The sequence below is a fragment of the Perca flavescens genome, chromosome 21 (genome assembly GCF_004354835.1).
Source record: "Perca flavescens isolate YP-PL-M2 chromosome 21, PFLA_1.0, whole genome shotgun sequence".
In the NCBI taxonomy this organism is placed as follows: Eukaryota; Metazoa; Chordata; class Actinopteri; order Perciformes; family Percidae; genus Perca; species Perca flavescens.
In genome coordinates, this window is record NC_041351.1 from 16,943,531 (window position 1) to 16,967,122 (window position 23,592).

Here is a 23,592-nt window from a genome sequence, read left to right on the forward strand (position 1 = left end):
TATATAGGACAGCTGAAGACAAGAAGGGGGAGAGAGAGGGGGTATGACATGCAGCAAATGGCCGCAGGGCGGAGTCGAACCTGCTGCGTCAAGAAGTAAACCTATATGGGCGCCTGCTCTACCAGATGAGCTACCCAGGCATCCCTGGCTTTATTTTTACTACTTTTTTTTTAATTGAAGGAAGCCAGAACTAGGTAAAACCACCATCCACATTAACATTATACCTTCGGGAGAGGTCAAAGACTCTAATGTGTGCTGTGTCTGTGCCAACCACCAGGTAAGACTGACACACACTGAGTAGTACAGGGTTGCCCTCTGACTTGGAGAAGGTCAGCAGCTGCTTCACTGTGCCCTAAAGAAAAGGGAGAAAAAAGATCGTTCAACAATTTATAGTGATAAATACCACTCGCCTGTGTGTTTAGAATCAATTCTAATTCAGGAGTAAAACAAAAAACACCCAGCTTGCTCAAACAGTGAATATTGGATAGTAAGTTCAGGGTGGGACAACAGACCTGTGGCGTGCGAATCTGGACCCTGTTAGGTTCCACAGTGTAGAGGTTCTCAAAATGTACAGCTACGATATGGGAGTCACAAGGAAACGATCCTGGGAAATCAGCAAGAGGGTAGGTGGAGAAAGAAAGTTTAAAAAAATGGAGGACAAACGCACAAGTTTGCAAATGAAGGCAGCGGATGGAGTACAGGGGGAATCGGTGCAGTTTCTTTTTCCACGTCTATAAAATGTTGTTCATCGGTCTGTTCAGTGGGCTTTTGCTTAAAGCTATAGTGCGTAGTTTCTGTCGCCCCCATGAGGAATTCTAAGTAATGACAACACCACTGTTGTTGCATCCACATGACACAAGCCTTCCCACACGCCCCCCCACCCCTCCTCCACGCAGTTGCTTGTAGCCAAGGAGGACACACTTGAGTTCCTGCGTGCAAAAGTCTCTGGACGACAACAACCTCTACACACAGCCATGCTGAGAAATACAGAGAGTGTTTTGTGAAGCTGATAGTCTTAATTATCTTTGTATCAACTCATTTGGCAGTGGCTTGAATGTAACGGATGTCCACTATTATCAAAAAGTTGCGCACTAAAAGCTTTAAGTCATGTACCTGTATTGCGAAGAACTGTCCCCGAAAGCTCATATACAGTGACCTGCTTGCCACTCCAGACTGTCACAGAATCCTGTTGGTATGACAACACGCATCCAGTTACCATGATATCACTTACATTTTTATTGTCTTCACGGGCAAACCTTTGGAGGGGCATTTGTTGTCTTTTCTTACAGAGACATAGTCTTGAGTACAGAGAAATATCACTTCTTCCCCATCTCAACTCCACACTCACATTAGTAACACAAACTCCCTTGATGTGTATGTCAGACTGCAGAGTCAGGTGCGCTCCTGTGGTGAACTGAGTGATGCTGAGCTGGGTTGGGGTGAGCTGCACTGCTGCCACCTGCTGGCTGAAGTGGGCCGACATCACATGCTCACACAGGATCAGCACCGTGTTCGAATTGTTGGCCGCTAGCAGATTCAGACTCGAGCCCCACTGAAATGGAAGGTCTGAGTGAACTTTCCCAGTAGAATACTACACATGTTGTCATTTTTACATTTTTTGTATTATATAATTCCACATAACTTATTTCCATGTGATAATATCATGTTCTGTAAAATAAATGCTAGTCCAGACAGTACCTGTAGCTGAATGACATTTCCTTCTATTTCTGTGGGTGTCTGTAGCTTCCACTGGACCTTGGTATCCCCTCTGCTGCCGCCTGGCTGCACCACCATCTTCCACATTGCTATGCGCCCATGGCTGGTACCAGCTGCCAAGATTTCTGGGGAGGCCACAACATTATACAAAAGCAATGAGGCTTCACAAAGTTTGCAACAAGTGGTAACACATTGTAGTAATGAAGGTTTATGTGTAATCAGTCTACTCAAGGTTTGAGAATGTGATAAAAGATCTTGAAACTACCAAGTCCACAGGAATGTGAAGAAAAAAACAGCACCTTATACTGTTCACACTATGGGAAATATATTTTGCAGTTACCTTTTCCAGGACAGTATGAGACACAGTTCATCATCTCTCCTTTCTCAAACCCCAGAGTCTCATCGAGAGGTAAAACATAGTTGTCATCTCCGTCGAGGTCCCACAGCCTAAAAAAAATTACACATTCAAGTTTAAAATGAAATGTACAGTATGTGTGTACAAACAGTATGTGTACACTGACCTGATAACCTGTTCCCCTGTTGCTGTGATGAGGAGGCCATTCTTTGTCCAGACAATGTCTACATTCTGCCCTGTCTTGCTGCTCAACTTAACCTGTCACAAAGAAACATGTTCACAAACCAAACTGATCTTGAGAAGAGAAATCCTCTCTGATGACTTTAGTATACCTTCATAACTTCCTGGGCTCCTCCCTCAGGTCCAAGAGTGTACTGTGACAACATCAGGGTCTCTGTGATCACAGCAAGCAACTCTCTTTTCTCGAGGTAGAGCAGTTTCTTGATTTCGCCCTCCACACTGAGAAGAAGTTTTGTCTTACAATGCTCATCCACACTGTGGACCTTACCTACATACGAGGTACACATGGTTAACAAGATGTAAGATAACCATTGCCTCATAGCACAACAGAGATCTGACAGGGTTGTAGATTAATAACTTACCATCTGCAGTGCTGACGTAGAATGTGAGTCCCTCCTGTGGGCCCATCTTGAGAGGGGCTCCCTTCCAGCTGAACATGTCCAGAGCACTCTCATCACCACTAACTGATGCTCGGGCTAGCATTGCTACATCGCTGTAACATGAATTAGGTTCTACTATCAGCAACACAGCATTCAGATCAATAGGGCAAAGTGATATCACAATGTTTTGAATATTATCTCACTGTCAAGAAGAATAACTAACTCTGAGCAATGCATCCTGTTTACTTACTCCCCAGGCGAGGCCGGTCTGAAGATGCAGCAAGTTAGAGGTTTGTTGTATTCATGCTTCACAAGATGGTTTCCTTGAAGTCTCCCTCTAGCATCTACCTTCCATACTGCTAGTGCTCCAGTCTGTCATTAAATAATTACACTATATTTATGTGGTTCTATAAGAAGAAATGTGTTTTTAAATAGGGTTAGGGGGTTAGTTTAAATTGTTTCAGATTGCATCTGCGCATGTAATTTATCCAGTTTATGTCTTGATTTAACCTGCCAAGGCTTGTGCCAAATATGCCATGTTGGTAATCCAACCATGGTCCAAGTATTGTCAGAAAAATGCATGTTTATTATGTATGAAAATCAGGTCCACCAGCATATCCAGCAGCTATGAATGCATTGGTACGTATGTTGAAATGACATTTACATACAGTACATGCAAGAGTGTTTGTGTATACAGTCACTGCAATACACTCACCTGATCACCAGTAACCAAGCGGCTGCCAGAGCTACTCCACTCCAGCAGTGTGATGCAGGTTGCATGTGTGCTGGGAAGGACTGTTTGATCTCCAGCAGGGTGTGTCAGCAGCACTACCTCTCCATTCTCCCAGCCTAGTGCCAACACTGGCTTTGTGGGATGCCAGCGCAGCACTGTGAGCTGGTAAGGACGTTCTAAATGGCAGCCCTCCACATACTCTCCCTGAATATGGACAGGAATGAGGTATGCAAACTTTATTAAGTATGCGGTTATTAATAATATCCACACACGGGAAAATATAAGTGGATATAACAAAGTGGTCTTTCTTTGCTCTTTCTCTCATGTAATGTAGTGAAAATAGTGTTCATCTGCAAAGCCCAGTGTTTACCTGCTGCAGGTAGAGGTCTACATTGCCGCCAGTGGTGGGGCTGCTTGAGGCCACAGCCAGTACAGGAAGAGCTGAGTGCCAGGTCAACTGAGAGGGCACACCACTGCTTTCAGGGGCCTCAATACGGTGGTCAAAATACACCGCCATGTCCCCACCGCTCCTCTCTGGATTTGAGAAAAGAAACAGGGAATGGGAGCTAGGTGGAGCCTCCAATATTGTACATGGTTATTCATTGTGTATTCTTGGATTTTACGTTTTTGTATTTCTTGGGCAGCTTATTGTCCCTTTTCCAGCTACTTAGCTGTCTGGCTAATTCGTGTTGTAAAAGCTTGGTAATCACTAGCTAGTTCGCTCTTGAACGTACCCTCAAATAGCATTCAATGACTCCAAATGTATAATTTCACTTAGCTACGTTAATGTAACGTTAACGTTGTTTGACTTAGTTAGCGTTAGTTCATTTATGAGTAGATATAAACATAGCTTTAACTTAGCTATGGATTTGCCATAATAGTTAGCAATATCAGCTACCATTAACGTTATGTGACTAATGATTAAGTTAGCTTTAGCTGCTGACAGAAGCTAAGCTAGGTAAGCGAGCCTAAAGTTAGCATTCATTGCTTAGTCCTCGCTACCGTAGAATGTAGTTCACCGTTCTGTTAGATTATATAAAGACCAACCTCACTGTCGTTTTCTTCAGGTAAACGCCGATTTAGCTAGTTGTTTAATCTCGAAATAACTTAAACATCGACCGTCACTTCCAGTGTTGTTTTGTAGCCTCCTGTGTGTGAGCAAAAAGCGTCTCTTACAGTTGCCCCTGACAACTTCGAAGGCGGGACAGGAGGAGGGGTTACGGAAAATAACGAACACACGCGAGTTGTTGTCGAAAGTCGTGTTAAAATGAGCGCATTCTAATCTCGCCAAAATAAAATGCTAACTGATGTTGTTACCGCAGCTTCTTGTCAGTTAATTTAAAGGGATTTTAATTTAACTATTTTAATTATAACTAACACTCTACAAGCATGTTTAGAGGAACTATTGATATTCAGCATAAGACCATTCAGTAACAGTTAAGTTGCTGTATTTAACTTAAATTCTGCAGTAGTGATAAAGTCAAAGAAGTATCCTTCAAGATTTTACACATCAAAGAACTGTTAAGCTATAATGCCATTTTTCCAGTGCTCATATTCACTCACTTCTCAAACGGAAAATGGGTAACGTGCAGATTACGTTGTTGTACCTTGTTTTGAGACGTAAATATTTCTTAAATAATCAGTTGTGGGTATTTCACATCCACAACTCTAAATGGAATTTGATTGCAATCTTATTCTCAGTTTTGTTTTCATTTCATTTTATTCATGTTTTGTTTTAACTGTTCACTGCTGCCATGTAAAAATCACTCATACGATTATCTCCTGTACTTGTTATATCCTGACCTATTCTCAGCCTCATTCACTTACAAATATTCTGGGAGGGAGTGATAGCACAAACAAAGGCTATTAAAAAAAAAACTATAAACAACTGTTTATTTCAAAATGTTCCATTTTTTAGGGACATACAGAGAAACACACATTTCATTTGTCAAAGGGGGATGAAGTAGTAGTATTTCCAATATTTGTGAATGCGTCTATGCACATGAATATTCACAGGATGTCCTTTGCAAACAAACAACCACACAGAGAGATGTGCCAGAGTACAGGAAAAAGGTTGAAAAGGATATCCTCATAACTTACACTGTATTGGTGGACAAAATGACATCATATTCTTCATTCAATGAATATTTTATCTGGTACATAAGTTCATCTAAACAATAGTGTGTGTGTGTGTGTGTGTGTGTGTGTGTGTGTGTGGGCACGCATGCGTATAATTTAGGTATGCAGAAGAAATGTGCCCTCCTTTTCCGCTGGTGTGTTCCAGGATATGAAAATGTGTGGGCAAATATCCGGAACATCACTTCCATTGACCTCAATCCTCCAGGCTCTGTGAGGATGACGCGTAGGTACAGTACAGCCCTCCCTGCATCAGAGACACATTCAGTATTACATTGTTCATTGTTGATGCTGTGATCATGGCTCCATGCTCAGTGTTGATCTTGTAGCTGTTTCTTCAGGCTCTTATCCAGCAGTACCAGACTCTGTACAGCCAGATTCCGGCAATCTGCATCAGGGTCTTCTTCAGCCACATCTGGGGATATTAACACACACAAAAAAAGATAATTAGAAGCTTTAGCAGTGGTGACAAGAACGTCTACATTTCTCAGTACAATTACAAAAGGAAAATCGAACAAAATGCACACAATTCTGGCATTTCCTTTGCACATTTAACAATCTTACTTGGGAGAATAAACGGTCTCCTTTGTCATTCAGCTCAATCACTGCAATGTAAAACTACTTTTATCCTCAAAGGGATAAAAGAACATCCAACTGTTGCTGAGCAACAATCACGTCATGGACGGTCCATGTTGGACAGGACATCCTTGTTCTCCATCTACTTCCCAGAAATGCTCAGTCCAGCTGTTCATGTGTTTGTGTGATCATGAATGTGTATCACTGCGGGGACATCCCTGACAGAATTACATTGTGCAGGTGCAGCCTCAGACCTTTGTGCATTTACAAGAATCATCATGTGCTTTAAGGTTAATCTATTATTAGTAACTAAAACAAGTTCTAAATTAAATGTGTGACAGAACTGGAACAAATGCTTTGCCTGACTTTCACATCATAAAGAGAGATTTTATTGAGATTTATTTCAAAGTTTCAAGAAAAGAACGCTTGGAACCCTTTCCACCTACAATGAGTTTTTTTTTTTTACCTGCCAGCCACGTTCTGGTCTCAAACAGCTGATCACTGAGGTCCACCAGCAGGTTTTGACTGGGCATGCTCAGAAACACAGAGCAGACAGCGAAGAGGACGCCTCGTCTCACCATCCTTTAACAGACAGATTTCAGGTTTAAAGCTCAGACTGAAATAAGATAATAAAACATCCTGACATTATAGTCTATTCAGGTCTTTTGTTATTTTTTTGTCTGACTGTTTAGATTCTCCATTAACAACGTAAAAAAAAAAAAATGTTGCTGGGAAGAAGCAATAGCCATACAGGAATACTACATTATGGTGCTGTTAACAACCACAAATAGCTTCCTCAGACTTTTTAACAGAGGTTACATCACTTAACTGTCTAAAACACCTACATGAATTATACTTACTGATCAACATGGTAGCGCACCGACCACACAAAGTCCAGTAAGGCACAACCCATCTGTGCAGCTATCTGAAAAGAAAAAAAAGTCATTGGAATTCTATAGGGGTAGAGCTGGAAAATATTGTTATTCCAATTTATATTAGCTCATTGTAACATCATGATATTGTGTTAATGGCTTTTCCTGGTCTTAAAGTGCTCATATTATTCTCATTTTCAGGTTCATAATTGTATTTAGAGGTTATATCAAATAGGTTTACATGGTTTAATTTTCGAAAACCACCATATTTTTGTCGTACTGCACATTGCTGCAGCTCCTCTTTTCACCCTGTGTGTTGAGCTCTCTGTTTTAGCTACAGAGTGAGGCATCACACTTCTGTTCCATCTTTGTTGGGAGTCGCACATGCTCAGTAGCTCGGTAAGGACTACCAGCCAGTTAGAAGTAGAGTAAGAGGGCGTGCCACGCTAGCAGCTAGGCGAGCATTATAACGTGTGTTACAAAGTGATGCACGTTCGTCACGGAAGTAAAGGCTGGACTACAATAGAGCTGTTTGGAGCAGTTTGGGAACAGAGTTTTCTGGTGGAGATGGTAAGTCCCTTTGGGGTGGACTTTGGGCTTTTTCACTTTGTAAACCTATAACATGCACAAAAAAAGATATATAACACAGTAAAAGAAAGGGGAAAAATCCAAAAAGCATAATATGAGTACTTTAAAGGATACAGCTTCTGAACTACAACTGTTCTGCTTGGCCATAAATGATGTAAAAGCTCTACATTGAGATCATGTCACACATTAGCATGGACAGATGGATAAAATTACCGGTGCATTGATGGCCAGATGCATGAAGAGGCCCAAGGTGTGGATCAACCTGCCCAGTACAAGATGGTCACCGCCCAACAGGTCAAACGTCACCTGAGGCCTGGAAGAAAGGTATTACATTGCAGTTTTAAAATGTTCAATTGTACACTTTAGTATACAGAAAATGTGGTGGTTTAGCTTTTAAATTTGCATAAAATAACATACTTGTCATAATTGCTGAGCAGAGGAAAAAAGAAATGTCCAGCAACAGGGGCGTAACGGTTAGGGGTGGCTTCAGCTGGAGGTTGTGTGGAACCCTGTAGCATAAGAGAAATGACTGAAAAGCTTAACGTTGCAGCGACGGAGACCGCAACAACTGTGATTGGTCCACTTGGCCGTGGCTTGGTAGCGTCACATTTCCCCCTTACTCATTTCTGGGTTCTCTTTTCCATTAACAACACTAGTGCAGTGCCTGTTGAAAATGGTATGCCTGCTTGAACAATTCTTCAAAACCAAACTGTACCCCAAAATTAATTAAATAATCAATTCGGGTCAAATTGATTAATTAATGAATACCCGCTGCTCTCTGGTTCTCAGTGCGAGCGGGGGAGTGGCCAGCGGCTAGAGCAGCAAAAGCCAATGTGTGCTTCTTTTACCGATATATATTTAACGATATCTTTTGCATTTCTAATCCAAACAACGTCAAACTTGGCACCGCACTTACTCGTGCCCGTAACAAGACACCATTTGACTAACGGTTCGAGAGATATGCACATAACACACAGACAGACAGACGTTCCTGCAATTTATAGACAGATGAAATCAAGGAGAGGGTTAACTTTTCCTGCTACATCTTTCCTACCGTGGTCACAAAGCACAGGGGAGATGCTTTGTTTCTCCTTCTACGCCTCCAGAGCCGGTACTTGTTCCAAAGCTAATCCCAGTCACTCTCTCACCCGCTCTACCACACACTCCCAAGCAAACACAGCTCTGCTATTCTCTTAAAGAGATACGCTAGGACGACGTTGATACCAGCACACAAGTATAAACCTCAGGCCACTTACGTAGGCTATGGCGTAAACTATGACGGAGCCCACGCAGAACCATATATCCCGCTCTAGGGGTAAGCCTTCACTCAAATACTAAAAAGGGAGATGAAAATATCAGTCTATTTTAACCTTTCTGATGCGTTTTGTCTTGCTTTGAATCCGCTTCTCTACTACTTGTCGCCAGTGCACAGGGTTGTCACCAGGGTACAGAGTCAAATCCGTGCTGGCAGCAATACCCATAGATGGATTTCTCTTTTCATTGATTGGCTTAGAGAGCTCCTGCGCTGCCAGAGCAAGGACCTGAGAAACCAAAAACAAGAACAGCCTCATGATTACACTCAAAAGAGTTCAAATCAGAGTTTCTTTAGTGAAGGCACACAGCCACTACAAAAAAAACTGTTGTTTTCACCTCCAAGATATCGAGCCGCTGGCGAAGACTGTAGTTCAAGGAGTAAAACTCTGTGGTCAAATACTGAGTCACCTATCAAGGAAAGCAAAGAGAAAAAAAGCAGAATGCATGCTCTAAAATGGCAATAAAGCTGTGTGGTAATGAACAGAAATTTTGATGTGAAAAGGTAAACCGTGAAGAAACTAAGGTGATGCTCATACAGAGATACTGTCAGTGACGGTGAGCGCCACCATGGTCGCCTGTCTGAGACTCAGGAAGCTATTTATGCTGTATTTATCCTCCATGTGAAGAAGCACTTTGGTCAGCTGGACACTGATCTGAACAAACAAACAAACAAACAAACAAATCGTAAGGTAAGGAACAACACCTTCTGTTACTGTGTCAGTTTTATAATAAAGATATGGGCCACATCGTTACAGGAAACTGAACCACAATGTTCTAATTGTATTGAAAAAGTTAAATATATGAACAGTACTTTGAAGCATAATTTTAGAAATGAATGAACCTGAAGCACTGGATATTTCTGTCGTGTGTTGCTGTCATACCTCTCTGGTTGCAAAAACGTTCTTCCTCACTAAACCCTCAGCGGCTCTCAAACTGAGCTCCACACGCACCGCGTCCTCAGAGGAAATTAAAGCTGGATGACAGATAAAAAATTCTTAGAGCTGGAGCTAGCAGCACGGCATTTAAATAGGACGTGATCGGTAAGGTAGAATAAATGTGATCTGTGGAGCCATACTTTCCAGGCAGTCTCGTAGGTAGCGGGGTGGGGGTGCTTCCATTTTTTCCTGATCGCCAGACATATCGTACGGCGTGAGCTCATCGTCGCTGCACCAGTATAAGACTTGGAGTTAACAAAAACACTCCCCACAAATACATTTAGTATAACAGACAAGAGCAAATACTTACCTGTCCAGGTCGGAGTCTGGCTCAGTGTTTGACTTATTTTGAGACGATACATTGTGAGTAGATGGAGTTGTTTCACCGGTCTCTCGAGGAGAATCAACTCTGCAGATGACAGACCTTCTCTTAAATACAAGCAATGCCTACAAATATATAGTGACTACGTTTCATGGGAACTGGCCCGTTGTTTAAACATAGTCGTTAAGTAATCAGAATATTACTGGCAATGTGTGTCCTTGGGAGTTCATTTTCTTCATTTAACACGCTATAAAACAGAAAGATTTTGTAGTAGATGTAGCTAAATTTATATTTTAGCAGATACATATCACCCACAACCTATAGAAATAGGGATTGTAATGCTTGGTAGTTCATAGTGGTAAGTTTAAAACAACTTACCACTATGAACTACCAAGCATTACATTTTGTGTATAAATCTTACATAAAACTGCCAGACTTGGTTGCATATCAGTTAAGATTCCTCCGAATTGTAACATTTACAGAGATGTAGACACTTACCCGTTCGCAAGCTCAGCCTCTGGTTCATCACCAGCAATGGGAGTCATCAGAGAGAGCAGCTCTTGACTTTCCTCGTCCTGATCATACTACAACACAGCACGATACAAACTCAGACACAGTTTCAGTCAAGTGATGAGTCAAATACGTTGAAGCCAATTAGGCCGACGAGCATTGTATCTTGTAATTAACACATTGTTTGTACCTCAAATTTGAGCTTAGTGTTATTGATATCCATGCGAGAGCTCAGGCACTCTCCCACCACCATGCCCATACGCCTGATACGCACCACGCTGCTGTCCAGGTGGCTCTGCATGCCGCCCAGCATACACTGAAGTAACTCTGAGAGAGAGGAGGCACACAGAGAGAGGAGAGCTGAAAGCAACACGCTTCATAGGATCATTTTATAGAGTGTGTGATACAAAGCATGTGGAGCCATAATCACTTCTATTTTGACTGTTGGTTTACTGAGTGATTGGAGGCATCAAACGCTGTCTGTACCTGAGCATAGCTCCTGTAGCTCAGAGTCTCTCAGCAGACTCACACTCAGCAGTAAAGCCTTGCTGACGTACAGCTGCTGCTCCAGAGATGTGTGCTTCACTGCACTGGGATTAGCCCAGGCCTGGGACACAGACCGTAAGACCTGAGAACGAACACACACACACACACACACACACACACACGCACGCGCACGCGCACGCGCACACGTCATAATCATCAACATAAATATATATACATGATCTCATTTGGCTGGTGAACATCCTAATGCACTCACCTGGATGAGCAGTGGCCTTCGCTCCCTGTCTGCTGCGAGGTAACCCAGGACAATTCTCAAGACTCGAGTCTGTGAAAAAAAACACATGCTTCATATATTTAATAATAATACATTTTATTTAAAAGGTGCCTTTCTCGGCACTCAAGGACACCGTACAGGGGATACATAGGACATTTAAAAACAGCAAAAAATAAAGAATACAACAACAATAACAACAACAGAAAGAGGCAGAGAAATTGACATCACATGGAATAGGCAATTCTAAACAGATGTTTTAAGTTGCAATTTGAAATGGGGGAATGAATCGATGTTTCTAAGTTGGGGTGGTAATGAATTCCAGAGACGGGGAGCAGAGCGGCTGAATGCTCTGCTCCCCATGGTGGTGAGACGGGCGGATGGGACACACAGGTGTATGGAGGAAGAGGATCTGAGGGAGCGGGAGAGAGTGGGACGCTGGAGGAGATCAGACAAATATGGGGGGGTGGGGGGTTATAAGGATTTATAAGATTATATGATTTATTGTCAGGCTGCAAGTTATCTTCTTACCTCATACTTGTACTGCAGTAACAGCAGTTTATGAGTAATAACATACTGGGCCTTTTTATTTGTCAACACTAGATTCCCAATGATCCTGCCCAAGGCATCAGGCCTGGAAAAAAAAGAGGCAAGAGACTGGTGTTATTAAAGGCAGATAGAAAAGTGAGAGCTAAGAGGCCATACAAACTGCAAGCTGTTTGAATGTGACTGTTCCAGTCTCCACCTTACCCGCTGACAGCCTGCACCAGTCCAGTGAGAACGCTCTCCATCCATTGCTGTGGAACGTTCTCCAGCAGCTTCCAGCAAACCCTCTGCCACACCATGTCTGAGCGTGTGCACGCAGACAGCCGAGGAGCCATCACTGCCAGCACCAAACCTGTAGATAAAAAAAAAAAAACGCCAGAGGAGGATAAAAGGTTCTCGTGTCACTGCCGACCCAGCAACTAACAACCAGGGGTCAATTAATTTCCTATAGAGTTGGAGGTAAACCGTGAATTGAATTTCATGGATGACAGTTAGTTATGCCTATTGGTAATATTCTTGTTACATATTATTACCACTATGTAATTTCCACTGAACTCACCACTATGGCCCTGGATACACACTTTCCCAAGTGTCTGAGCCACGAAAGTCAAGGAGCAGTCTGTGCCATCTGTTAAAAATACAAGTCAGACACACAGACGGAATGAATTTTACATTATCGTTTTGATGTCACAACAATAAATCTTTGACATAAGCCGCATGCTGTCATTATTGCAAAGAGTTTGAAAGAAGCAGTTCCCAGACCTTTGAGTGCTTGGCAGGTCCGCTCCAGGGCAGTGAGCATAGCTGTAGCCAGTAGTGGATGGTACTGCTGAGGAAGAAAAAGGGGCTTGTTTTTTGGATGTAACCTGTTGGCGGCGAGGTCCGGCAGCGCCACAATACGTCCCAGCAGAGTCTCTCGCAGCTGGGGGGAGTCAGAGGGACCTGTCTCCAGACAGTAGGACCACAGCAGCTCAGCGAGTCGACCGCTCTGAAGGAACTTCTCAGTGATGCTGACCAAGTGGTCCAGATTTGTGCTGGCTCTGTGGTGGAGATGCAGTGACATTAGGTAATTAGTGAATAGACAACATGATGAAAATGCCTTGTGTCTTCTAGCCAATACCACCCACCTTAGTTCTCCTATTCCCTCCATCAACACCAGCAGCGCCTGCTCTGGAGGGCCTTTTAGGAACAGGCCGTCCCATAACTCTGTTCGCTGGGCTGCTGTGAGGCTGCGTAACCAGTCAGCCTGGATGTTGCTGACAAGGAACTGAAGGGTACGGGTGAAGTGAGCTCTCCTGAACTCGGCCCGCTGAACTGAAGTGGTTCTACCCTCTGGTCCTTCATCCAAGTAAGAGTGGAGCGTTTGAAGAGTTGTGATAACGTCTTTGGTATCTGTGGATGTAGTGAGGGTCCGGAAACACTGGGCCACCGCTAGGCGAACCTCTGTATTCAGGGCAAGGGACTCCATCTTTAAAATGGTAACAACCTTGTTTTACCTCCTAAACAGAAACATGAAAAGGATATTTCACAATGAAACACCTGTGAACAGTTTCTACCAAGTTATGTATCTATCTCCACACAAAACGAACATACAACAAGTCACCATTCTTAACAATTGAGTGTATTTTACAATTTTAAGGTTTGAAGTCAAGCTACAAGTTATGTAGGGGGTAATTTTATAATACATCCATGGGGTTAATGCCGAACAAGGTGTCCATTATCAGACATTAATGGACGACGTTATCCCTCTTTATTGGGACAGCCTGTTTTCACCCAGACTGTGGTATAAATAAGAATATCACATCAACACTTTCTGGATGTAAAGCCTTCACTCATGATAAGAAGGAAGTTAATTGTGTTTTTAGTCACAGCTAGCGTCAGCTATCAGTAACGTTACCGTTATGGCTCACTCAGACCACACATCTCTCCCAGACTGCGTTGCCTTTTGAATTAGCTTCAACTGTTAGCCTGTCAAAACTCATGCGCACCTGTGCATTTTTATTAAACAAAACAAATGTATATGGTGGACATGATGTATAGTCACTGTGATATTAAAACGTTTCTATTCGTGAGGAATTTTGCATTTCCTACTGTCAGGTGGCGTTTTTAACATCCCGCGGGGTCCCTTCACCGCACTGTGTGTGTGTGCTCTATCAAAATACGTTCGTCGTGAGAAAGAAGAAGAGGGAAGGTTCCGGGGACAGTCTGACCCGTGAAGCATTCAAGAAGCCAACGGTTTTTGTAACACTTCTGAATGCCTTTTATGTCATTATCAGTTGATCGCTTTTACATCAATTAACAAATAAACGAATCGGTCAATAACTCAACATGTGCCAGTCTTTCATTGATTTAGTGTTTATTATTTTCTAAGTTAATCAAATGGATTCATTTTCTATTGCCTTTTCCATTAGGCCTATTATACTAATTTGCACAATTCGTAATTATTGATTTGTCAGCTGAATATGGATAACACAAATTAACAGTTGAAAATAAATCCTACATAAATATTGCACCTTTATTGATTCCACGGGAAATTTGTTTTTTGAAGCAGCAGTACAACATAAATAAGTACAGAGAATAATAGAAAGTAACAGAAATAAACAGTAAGAGGTACACAAACTAATAAAATGAAATAGAAACTATACAGTGTATTTGGAGATAAATGACATGGTAAAGTGAGTGGTACTAGTAAAGTGACAGTAATGCGATTTATATTTGAGTCAACAGGTCTAAGTCAATTGCACACCAGACAAATATACGCTATAGTTAAGTAATGGAACTCAAGTGTTTTAATTAATTAATATAATAGAATAGAATAATGGTCACCATTAGGGGACAGAGGGTCTTCACCTCGGTCTTCTCTGGCAGTTGTGGGAGTTAATATAGTGTTGACAACTGGTGAATGTATTAACATTGTGACAATGGAGACGCGTGTGGTTAAGGGGCCATGCAGTACATATCCCCAACCAGCAGGTGGGGCTGATAGGTTGAAGGCCAAGGAATACCTCCAGGCTCTCTGTTAACTACACTAGCGGTGTTTCTCATGATCAGACACAATCACATGGAACTTGTACATGAAAGGGAAATATATTGGCATTGCAGAAAATTGATTTGTTCCATTCTCTCTGACAAACTTTACACATATTTTCATTTGGAATATATCCATTTGAGTTAAGGAACTGAAAATGTCAAATCCCCTCAAGCATCACTTTTGATTCATAGTGACTTACCCTCTGAACTGGTGACATGCATTAACACCTGGAGCTCATTTCTGTCAAATTAACAGTGTTAAAAGCATGTATGGTCAAATCAAGCCTATATTCTACATGCAGACACATGTAAACACAATGTAAAAATATGCAACATGTAGGACAAATGAGGCAACCAAACACAGAGTGATTTTATTCCATTTATTTTTCTAATCTTACTTTCACTGCTTACCTTTAAATTGTTCTCTTTTTACAATGACAGAAATTATATTTCCCCAGTAACAATTAGGATTAGATCATTTGGGGATCTTCAAAAATAATATACAGCTGTAACCCATACTGTTATAATTTATACATTTATCTTTGAAAATAGGAATAAATTTAACTTTTACAATTTCTCTTTTCTACAATATTTCTCTTTTTAATCTTCCCATGTCACATAATGGCAAGCCATGCACTACTCCAGTAGTGATGTTTGTGCCTTGAGCAAACTTTCTTTGGACACTGGAAGTGAGCGTGAGAGAGAAAAAGTTCACACAAAAAAATGACAATTCATATTTACAGTTTAGGTTTTCATCATTATGAAATAACAAACTGACAGTAACGTGGTCAGTGCTTCCCCCAGGGCTCATCATCAGGTTCGTTTCGAGGCAAAGTTTGAGACACAGAGGCACAGTGTTTAGACTAGCAGGCCGGGTTATGTTTTCTTTCAGGGCAAACTCAAGAGTGTCTTGAGAACAGTTACCAAAAGATAACAGACCCTGATGCATAAAATAATCAGTTTAAGTTGTAACATCTGTCTTTGGTCATTTTGAGAGCAAGAGTTAAAATGGAGAAACTTGGTGGTTAAAGTGCAGCTCTGCTAAAAAGGGAATGTTATATCAGCTCTGTCGTCTCACTGTCTAGTATTTCTGTTGTCGGTCCCAAATCTGTGAAACGCAGACACGTAAATATGAAGCAGGGAGAGAATTAAGTGTAGTATGGCCTGCTGTGTTCAAGTGTCATCCCATTTCCTGTTTGTAATGCAAAAAAGGATTCATTACCATAAAGAATAATTATTAAATCTGTTGTGGCAAACCTCCTGTCACACTAAAAGGCAGGAAGCTAAACTCGGCAAAGCCTTACTATGAGGTTTTAGGTGTTGACATTTCGAGGTCTCACAACTCCACTAATGGAAATTATAGCATATGATTTGTCAGTCAAAACATAGGTCACACGACTGAATCAGAGATAAACGATACAAATTGGCGTTTCCACGGAGGACCTGACTCCATCTGGGAAGACAACAGTAGAAACTGCCATTTGTCTATAATCACAACCCTGAGGAGGTCACAGCAACATCAGCCTTATGGAAGAGTGCCACGATCTCAACAAAACGACCACCCGAGAAGGTCACATTCAAGCTTTTTGCACACGATGGCGAGTCTCCCAACAGACAATACTTTAAGCATTTCTCCAAATTCAATTAAGTCTCCCCACAGATTCATTCGCCGTGAATTAATCTCCCCCTTTGTGAATTAATCTCCCCCTTTGTGAATTAATCTCCCCCTTTGTGAATTCAAAAATGTACAAAGATATATTCAGCAGAACACGTCACAGAGTGTGAGTTGTCGTTTGTGTCAAAATGATGAATAAATATCGGCATGTGATTTCAAACGAGGAAAAGAAAGAAAAAAAAATACCAATAGATACTGTACACGCTACATGCTAGAGAAGAATACAGGCAGCTGTCTCTCAGCATAAGACAAGAAGAAGAAATGTTCTTTTTCTTCAGACTATAAAAATACCTAGAATCTAGAATGAGTGTAGAAAAAACTTTACATGTACAAGTCATTTACATCCAAGGCCATTTTTTTTTCCTATTACCTACCTACCAGTGGCAGGTGAAGAAGAGCAATGACATAAAGGTGAACAGGGTGAAAAATAGGAATTCTTCTTTAGCATATTGGTGCAGGATGCCATGCTGTTTGGACAAAAAAAAAAAAAAAAAAAAACTCTAACCCTCCCCAACTAACATTCGACTAGAAATCCGTCAAGAGGTCCGGTAGGTTTTTTTATGTCCAGTTTCAGTCCAAAAGCAATGGCTGCGTTGTACCGATAAGCCCGGCATCAGTCCAGAAGCACTCCTACATCTTCGAAAAAGCAGATGTTGCTCCAGCAGAGGAAATAAAGAGCAGGTTTGTTCCGTCTGCCCTCCACCAATTGCACTTTCTTGCCAAGCATTATTGCTACCAAAGTTTGCCATGTCTCTTCAGTATTATATATCTGGTCTGAAAAAACGATTAAACTGGCCAATAGCCGGCAAAAAAAGATCATCTAAACTCCTGATGGCTGAAAAAAAAAAAAAACCTCATCTTAAGACATGGCTGCAAAATGTAGTTTGTAGTATTCTTAAATATTTCCAATTGATATATATGACATTAGCGAGTGGGGTGTCTGCAGCCCACACTATCATACAGGCTTTAAACTATCTTATGATTTGATCCCTTCACAATACATGTTTTTTCTATATAAAAAAAACAAAACAAAAAAACAATGAAATCAAAACAAAACTTAGTGCAAAGTACAACCATTTGATTATTCACATACAACTCAAATATCAGCATTTTTCTGTCTCAATAACATTTTTACCAAAAATAAATCACTTGTGCAGCGAGAAAAGTAAAAAAAAAAAAAGAAAAGAAAAGAAAAAGGTCGGTTACCTGGATAAGCTTGCTCCTCATTACTTTCACTCAGCAAGAGAACACTGGGGTCAGGTGGGCTGTACTAAAAAAAAACAAAAAACAACATCTTTAAAACTACAATTCCCAGAATCACTCATCAGTTTCCCTTCATGCGTAGTTCAAGTGCCTGGAGAGTTTACAGAGTTAGCGTGTCAGTATGAGCAGGATGTATTTAGTCAGTTCCAGTACTCAGTCTGCACTATTATCTCATTAGTGAGATATGTTTGGGTTATTCAAGATTTGTGCCAGGGAGTGATGGGAAATGTAGTGTTGTTCTTCTACTTGAGGTTTCCAGCCCACCTGAGCTCCTGGACCCTGTTTCATTGTAAAACGAAAAAAGGAGATGAAGCAATTTATAAACCACACAGCTCCTTAATTTGGGACATTTAAGCTTATATTACTTGCTAGTGTCACCAAGCTTTTTCAAAACCTTAAAGTAACACCGCGAAAAAAAAAAAAAAACACACAAAAATCCCCCTCCAGGCGTTTCTCATCCTCTACCCCTAGAAACGTCCCTCACTTGGGTTCACTGGAAAGACAGGTGAACTTGGTTAGAGGACAGAACACACGGTTATAGTGACTGGTAGGCGGCACTGCAAGCTTTAAACACATTAAAAGACAAATTCAAAAGTGAAAAGTGCTGCCCCAATCTCCTGCCCCGTGCTTCATACGGCTTTCTCACTTGTGAATAAAACACGATTCAGCGTGGTTCAGGAGATCACAGCCCCCATACCACCACCGCTGTCCCAGGTAACACATCACAGACTGAATGGAGACATGTATGGCATGCATAATTAATAAATACTTTGATCACCTTTCATTTAAGGCCTTTCGGTACTGTAGAATTGTCTGGTTTAGTTTTATTTTTAGCTTACATTGACACTGTTTTTGAGGGAAAGGGACAGGACGATTTTCTATCCCTTTGTGGTGCTGACCTCTTGTACACATTTAAACATTCACTCATTCAACAAGGGGAGACTCGGGTCCCTCTAGCCAAATACATGGAGGTCACAGGAACCCAAGTGTATTCAGGAGAGTTAACACATACACTCACAAAGAAGTACAGACTCCAGGGATATTAACTGAAAATTGCTTTTTTATCCTCTGCTGACAGCCATTGACTTCTTAGAAATCTTAAATCCTTCTCTTTCCGGGGGGAGGGGAGGGGGGGGGGGGGTATTCGGATGAGTTGAGCGCGTGGTGTTTTCCTACAAAAGTGATGTCCAAATATTTTTTACATCCTCTCGGTAGTTTTCTTTTAGCCAAGTCTTCAGTATTTCTAACAGCCTGAGGAGTCACTGTGCATGGCCATCTGGCTGCATGGAGTCTATTTGACCTCAAGGATGGAGGGGTTGCACTCCATGATGGCCACAATGATCTTGTCAATGTAGTCCTGGAGTCTGTAGTTGATCTCCTCCTGTTTGTGGACAGCCTCCATCAACTAGAAACAGAGGAACAGAAGACAGTGGAGATAAAAGTGATAACACGGAATAACGCTTTTGAGCAAAAATTCTAATACAAAAAAGGTGAACCGACAAGGACGGTTTTCCGCATTCTTTCCCGTTTCCTGAGACCTACCTCTACACGAGACACGTTGTTGATCTCAGCTGCCAGGGAGTCGGAGAAGGAGGCCGACATCAAGTTCTTGGCTCCCTGGATGCTCAGGTTGATAATCTGGCCGTTTAACTCGTCGTTCTGCTCCTTCAGGCTGCGGTTGTCCTGGAGAGGTTGAGTCGGATGGAACACATCATAAAAACAGTACAGGCCGGATCCTGAATTATTCCTCCATTCAAAACAGTCTGGTTAGAGTGATAGAATGAGAAGACACGGCAGGAAGTAAAGGACACTCAGAATGTGCATGCTACCTGTTTGAGGCGTTTGATCTCTTGCTCCAGCTCGGCTTCGCGTGTGCGGGTTTGATATTCCTGCAGCCCCGCGCCCGGCGTGCGCCCTCTCTTTGCTTCAGCCTCCAGCTTGTAGAGCTGTAGGTGCTCGAGCTGTTTACGCAAGTCCTCAATGAGCTGAGGTACAAACGAATCAAGAGCCCCCAGTTAGTAAAGTTCTTAGGAATCTTATCAAATTAGGGCTAAAACACTCGAGTCATTTAGGCTTGATGGCGTTTTAAGCCCCCAATGTCTCCTTCCAAGCAGCGCTGTGACCGTTGACTTCAAGGCACCTTAACCCTAACCCTAACCATTGCCTAATCCTAGTGCCTTCCAGGCAGCGCTGCCTGGAAGGAGACACTGGGGGCTTAAAACACCGATAAACTTCATTTAGACACATGACAGTGAGGTTGTCCAACCATACGCTGTATTGTAATATTTTGTATGCAGAGTACTGTTTATGATGTACATAGAGAACCCAGTCCCACCTCCTGAGTGCACTCCTTCTCCTTCTGGTTCTGGTGGCGCTCATGGCTCAGCTTGTCAGCCATCTTCCTGCGGGACTCCGTTTCGTCCTGCAGCCTGTCGCACATGGCTTCTGTCTCATCCTGCAGCTTCCTCTTCTCCTGGAAAATGAAAAAAAAATGAAAAAAAAAACAAGGTGAGCATGAAGAGGAGTGTTAAGACTGATGGGAAATTAAACAAGAAAAGGCAAAACAAACCAGGACATTAGATATTGCTTCTCTTACCTCCTCTTGTCTCTCGATGTTTGCTCGAAGACAAGGTACACAGGACCTCAGCTCACTGTTCTCCTCGTCCAGCTGCTGCAGCCTGACAAGCAAACACAGATCCACATCAGAAACCTACTGTACAGCCACAAAGTAACAACGCTATACCACAGGAAAATATCTTACATCCAGTGGCAGATTAGTGCCAGAGGGTGGCAGTGTAGAGCCATGATCCCTCTAACAAACAACATGTGGACCACTGGCGTCACAATGAACAAATGTGTTTTTAATATGCCGTTAAATCTAACACAGCAAACACACCAAAAACTACAAACCAATATCTTCTCAGGATATCAAACACGGACAGATTTTGTTGTCTATATCCAGTTAAAATGATCATCAAAAACGTTTTTGTTCGTCAATTAGATCTTATTTTTTGTTGTTTATTGGCTTTTTTTACTCATCAACACAACATACACAGGGATACAACTGTGTTTAACAAACCAGGTAGTGTGTGCAGACCTTATACAGAATATAAATCCATCTGTTGCACAGTAAATAAATATATATAGATTGTTCAAGCTGCCACCAAAGATATTGTAAACACAACCATCTGCTCACCTGGCCTGCAGGTTTTCCAGCTCCAGCCCCCTCTCCCTCTCCAGCTTGATCAGGGCCTCCTTGTGACGACGGGTCTCCTGCTGTAGTTTCTCGTCGGCGTGGACCTCCTGCTCCTTCAGCTGCTCCTCTAAGGCATTGGCCCGGTGCACCAGGTGAAGGTTCTCCTGGCGCAGCCGTGCATGCTGCTCCCCCGATGACTCAGACTCCTTTTCCAGCTCCGCCACTCGACGCTCAAGGAGGAGCACCTGGGGAATGTGCATGTTTGACACACAGATGTAAATGTACTGTAAGAGTAATCAACTATAATGCATTAACAGGTAGGGGTGTTGAAATTAATCACTGCATTGATGCATCGCAATGCAGACCTGTAAGATTCTGTATTGATGCAGTGACAGACAGACAGATAGATAGATATATTTATATTCATAGTCCTTTGTATCGGTTTAACTTCCAAATATGAAAGGTTTCTTCTTTATTTCCAACTGCTGTAACAGGTGAAAACTGTGGCCGCTCACAGGTATGAGTCGTGCGTAAGCAGAGGGATGTGAACAAGCAGGTGTTGCTGAAAAGGAGCATTAGTTAACTTCCTCCACAGGCGAACGCTCACCTTGTCTGTGATGTCGTTGTCAGCGAGCTCCAGAATGTCCCGAGTCAAGTCGCTCATGGTGTCCAGAGTCATCGAGCTGTTCTGGAGGAGATGTCTGCACGTGGAGAGGGAAAAAAAAAAATAAAAAATGTAAATCCCCAGAGCCAGTTCACATTTGACAAACTACTGTTTTTGTATGCCAAACAAAACCATCTATTACAATCATTCTAGAAATATGAACCCTTGCCTGCTGAAATCAGAGCAAGCGTTTGGCTCACCTTGCTACTTTCTTGCTGGAGAGCCTCTTGCCAGCGCTGGATGGAATAACAGAACAGGAAAAATGGTCAGGAAGAGAAAAAGGATAAAGGAAAGAGACACCATCTCCTGGTATTTGTCCTATCGAACCCCTGTCCTGCTCTCTGCAAGTAGAGGAGCCCCACAGAAAAAATAAAATAAAAAAATAAAAAAGGTATGTTGAGGGTTTTTTTTTTAACTGATAAAATCACTGGATTTTTGTTGAAACTAAAGCTACAAGATATTCACACATCACAGAAATCTAACATAAAACACAGCAGCATGTATTAACAGTGTCTAACAAGTGCTGATTTAGGATCAGTTCTGACCTGTGACAGCATTACAGAAACTTAAAATAAGTTTTCAGGTTTCTAAATTCCTAATTAAAGTTAATTCTGAAGTTCTGAATTGTGCCCTATTGCATATTCAGTTGCTTAATACATCAAATAAGATTTCAGAATGACTAAGTTTCTGTAATATAGCTACTGGTCAGTAATCCTGGATCAGAAAGTCAGTTCCGATATAAGAAAGCTCTTTGACACATTTTATTTCACTAGCAGCAGTCATTCTGCAACAACTTAAAAGAAGCATGTGGACAATGACATGGAGAGCAGAAAATACTGAAATAGACACCACTCACCTGTTTCATATTTCTACAATCAATTTATTAAAGGTCCCATATCATGTTCATTTTTAGGTTCATACTTTTATTTTGAGTTTCTACTAGAACATGCTTTAAAAAACACATTATTTTTCTCATACTGTCTGTCTGAATATAGCTGTATTCACCCTCTGTCTGAACGCTCTGTTTTAGCGCCTGTCTCTTTAAGCCCCCCTCCCAAAAACCCAGTCTGATTGGTCAGCGTTACTGGATCTTCTGCATGTACGTCTCTGCACTGTCATTGCAGCCGGGGGAATGACTGTAACGGCACTGTAGCAGCACTTTCTACCTATATATAGTATAGTTGTGACATCACAACCGTACGGAAGTCCTGACAACTCGTTTTAAGACACAGTTTCTGAATACGGTCTGTGTGCATTTCTTCATGGATTGAGTGTTTTGATACTTTTAAAGTATTTAGTGTATATAGCACCTTGACCCACTTTATGATAAAATGATACAATATGGGACCTTTAAGCTTATTTTCAGATGAGCAAAATATTCACTATGACAAATCATAATTTGTACAGATGGTAACAATGGGAAGGAGCTGGCTACCAACACCTAAGAACTGCATCAAAGCCACTGAAATGCCTTAAGTGAGTTTTACCATCAATAAATACTAAATGTTAAATATCAACACACTGCAACTCACACACAAAAAGAGGGTGCAGATGAAATAAGATTGGGAACAGTATGAGGTAAAATGTGAACACACACACACACACACACACACACACACACACACACACACAATACTGCATCTAATCAGCACTGCAAGCACATTCACATGGAGTGGCTTGTGAATGACGTGTTACCTAGTCATCTCTAGGAAATTGAGACGAGTGGAGAGGTCCTCGAGACGACTTATTTGTTTGTGACACTGACT

At 41.8% G+C, this 23,592-nt stretch overlaps 3 protein-coding genes across 7 annotated transcripts in view; all 3 read right to left on the bottom strand.

Annotated features, from left to right (window-relative positions):
- ift140 (intraflagellar transport 140 homolog (Chlamydomonas)) overlaps nucleotides 1-4,627 on the bottom strand; it is a 24,372-nt gene extending 19,745 nt beyond the window's left edge. Inside the window, exons 1-13 of the mRNA XM_028567925.1 lie at nucleotides 4,472-4,627; nucleotides 3,795-3,958; nucleotides 3,407-3,628; nucleotides 2,942-3,063; nucleotides 2,674-2,804; nucleotides 2,404-2,579; nucleotides 2,238-2,329; nucleotides 2,057-2,163; nucleotides 1,699-1,841; nucleotides 1,349-1,552; nucleotides 1,114-1,186; nucleotides 513-604; nucleotides 225-352 (exon numbers count right to left, since the gene is read on the bottom strand). Of these exons, the coding sequence (XP_028423726.1) occupies nucleotides 225-352; nucleotides 513-604; nucleotides 1,114-1,186; nucleotides 1,349-1,552; nucleotides 1,699-1,841; nucleotides 2,057-2,163; nucleotides 2,238-2,329; nucleotides 2,404-2,579; nucleotides 2,674-2,804; nucleotides 2,942-3,063; nucleotides 3,407-3,628; nucleotides 3,795-3,941 (1,637 nt within the window). The 5' untranslated portion in view covers nucleotides 3,942-3,958; nucleotides 4,472-4,627. The remainder of the gene's footprint in view (nucleotides 1-224; nucleotides 353-512; nucleotides 605-1,113; nucleotides 1,187-1,348; nucleotides 1,553-1,698; nucleotides 1,842-2,056; nucleotides 2,164-2,237; nucleotides 2,330-2,403; nucleotides 2,580-2,673; nucleotides 2,805-2,941; nucleotides 3,064-3,406; nucleotides 3,629-3,794; nucleotides 3,959-4,471) is intronic.
- Nucleotides 4,628-5,300: 673 nt separating this feature from the next.
- Nucleotides 5,301-14,169, bottom strand: telo2 (TEL2, telomere maintenance 2, homolog (S. cerevisiae)). 2 transcript variants are annotated; one of them, XM_028567927.1, is made up of 22 exons: nucleotides 14,090-14,169; nucleotides 13,896-13,986; nucleotides 13,126-13,497; nucleotides 12,761-13,038; nucleotides 12,558-12,626; nucleotides 12,203-12,350; nucleotides 11,984-12,086; nucleotides 11,438-11,506; nucleotides 11,164-11,305; nucleotides 10,868-11,004; nucleotides 10,666-10,751; nucleotides 10,156-10,254; nucleotides 9,986-10,074; nucleotides 9,792-9,883; nucleotides 9,447-9,563; nucleotides 9,247-9,318; nucleotides 8,967-9,137; nucleotides 8,014-8,105; nucleotides 7,810-7,909; nucleotides 6,997-7,061; nucleotides 6,603-6,718; nucleotides 5,301-5,975 (listed from the first exon to the last, which is right to left on the bottom strand). In XM_028567927.1, exons 3-22 carry the CDS (start codon nucleotides 13,464-13,466, stop codon nucleotides 5,872-5,874), a joined length of 2,490 nt encoding a protein of 829 aa, XP_028423728.1. In that variant the 5' UTR covers nucleotides 13,467-13,497; nucleotides 13,896-13,986; nucleotides 14,090-14,169; the 3' UTR covers nucleotides 5,301-5,871. The 2 variants fall into 2 exon arrangements, with proteins under 2 accessions (XP_028423728.1, XP_028423727.1); XM_028567926.1 differs by lacking the exon at nucleotides 13,896-13,986 and having other exon boundaries at nucleotides 14,090-14,165.
- A 1,225-nt stretch (nucleotides 14,170-15,394) lies between these two features.
- rab11fip3 (RAB11 family interacting protein 3 (class II)) overlaps nucleotides 15,395-23,592 on the bottom strand; it is a 32,289-nt gene continuing 24,091 nt past the window's right edge. For 3 of the 4 annotated variants that reach the window (XM_028567694.1, XM_028567693.1, XM_028567695.1), the window contains 8 exons: nucleotides 22,027-22,062; nucleotides 21,770-21,863; nucleotides 21,163-21,407; nucleotides 20,563-20,644; nucleotides 20,302-20,439; nucleotides 19,796-19,951; nucleotides 19,509-19,649; nucleotides 15,395-19,371 (listed from right to left, as the gene is read on the bottom strand). In XM_028567694.1, the coding sequence (XP_028423495.1) occupies nucleotides 19,258-19,371; nucleotides 19,509-19,649; nucleotides 19,796-19,951; nucleotides 20,302-20,439; nucleotides 20,563-20,644; nucleotides 21,163-21,407; nucleotides 21,770-21,863; nucleotides 22,027-22,062 (1,006 nt within the window). In that variant the 3' untranslated portion in view covers nucleotides 15,395-19,257. The remainder of the gene's footprint in view (nucleotides 19,372-19,508; nucleotides 19,650-19,795; nucleotides 19,952-20,301; nucleotides 20,440-20,562; nucleotides 20,645-21,162; nucleotides 21,408-21,769; nucleotides 21,864-22,026; nucleotides 22,063-23,592) is intronic. The other variant, XR_003691312.1, reaches the window with a different exon arrangement.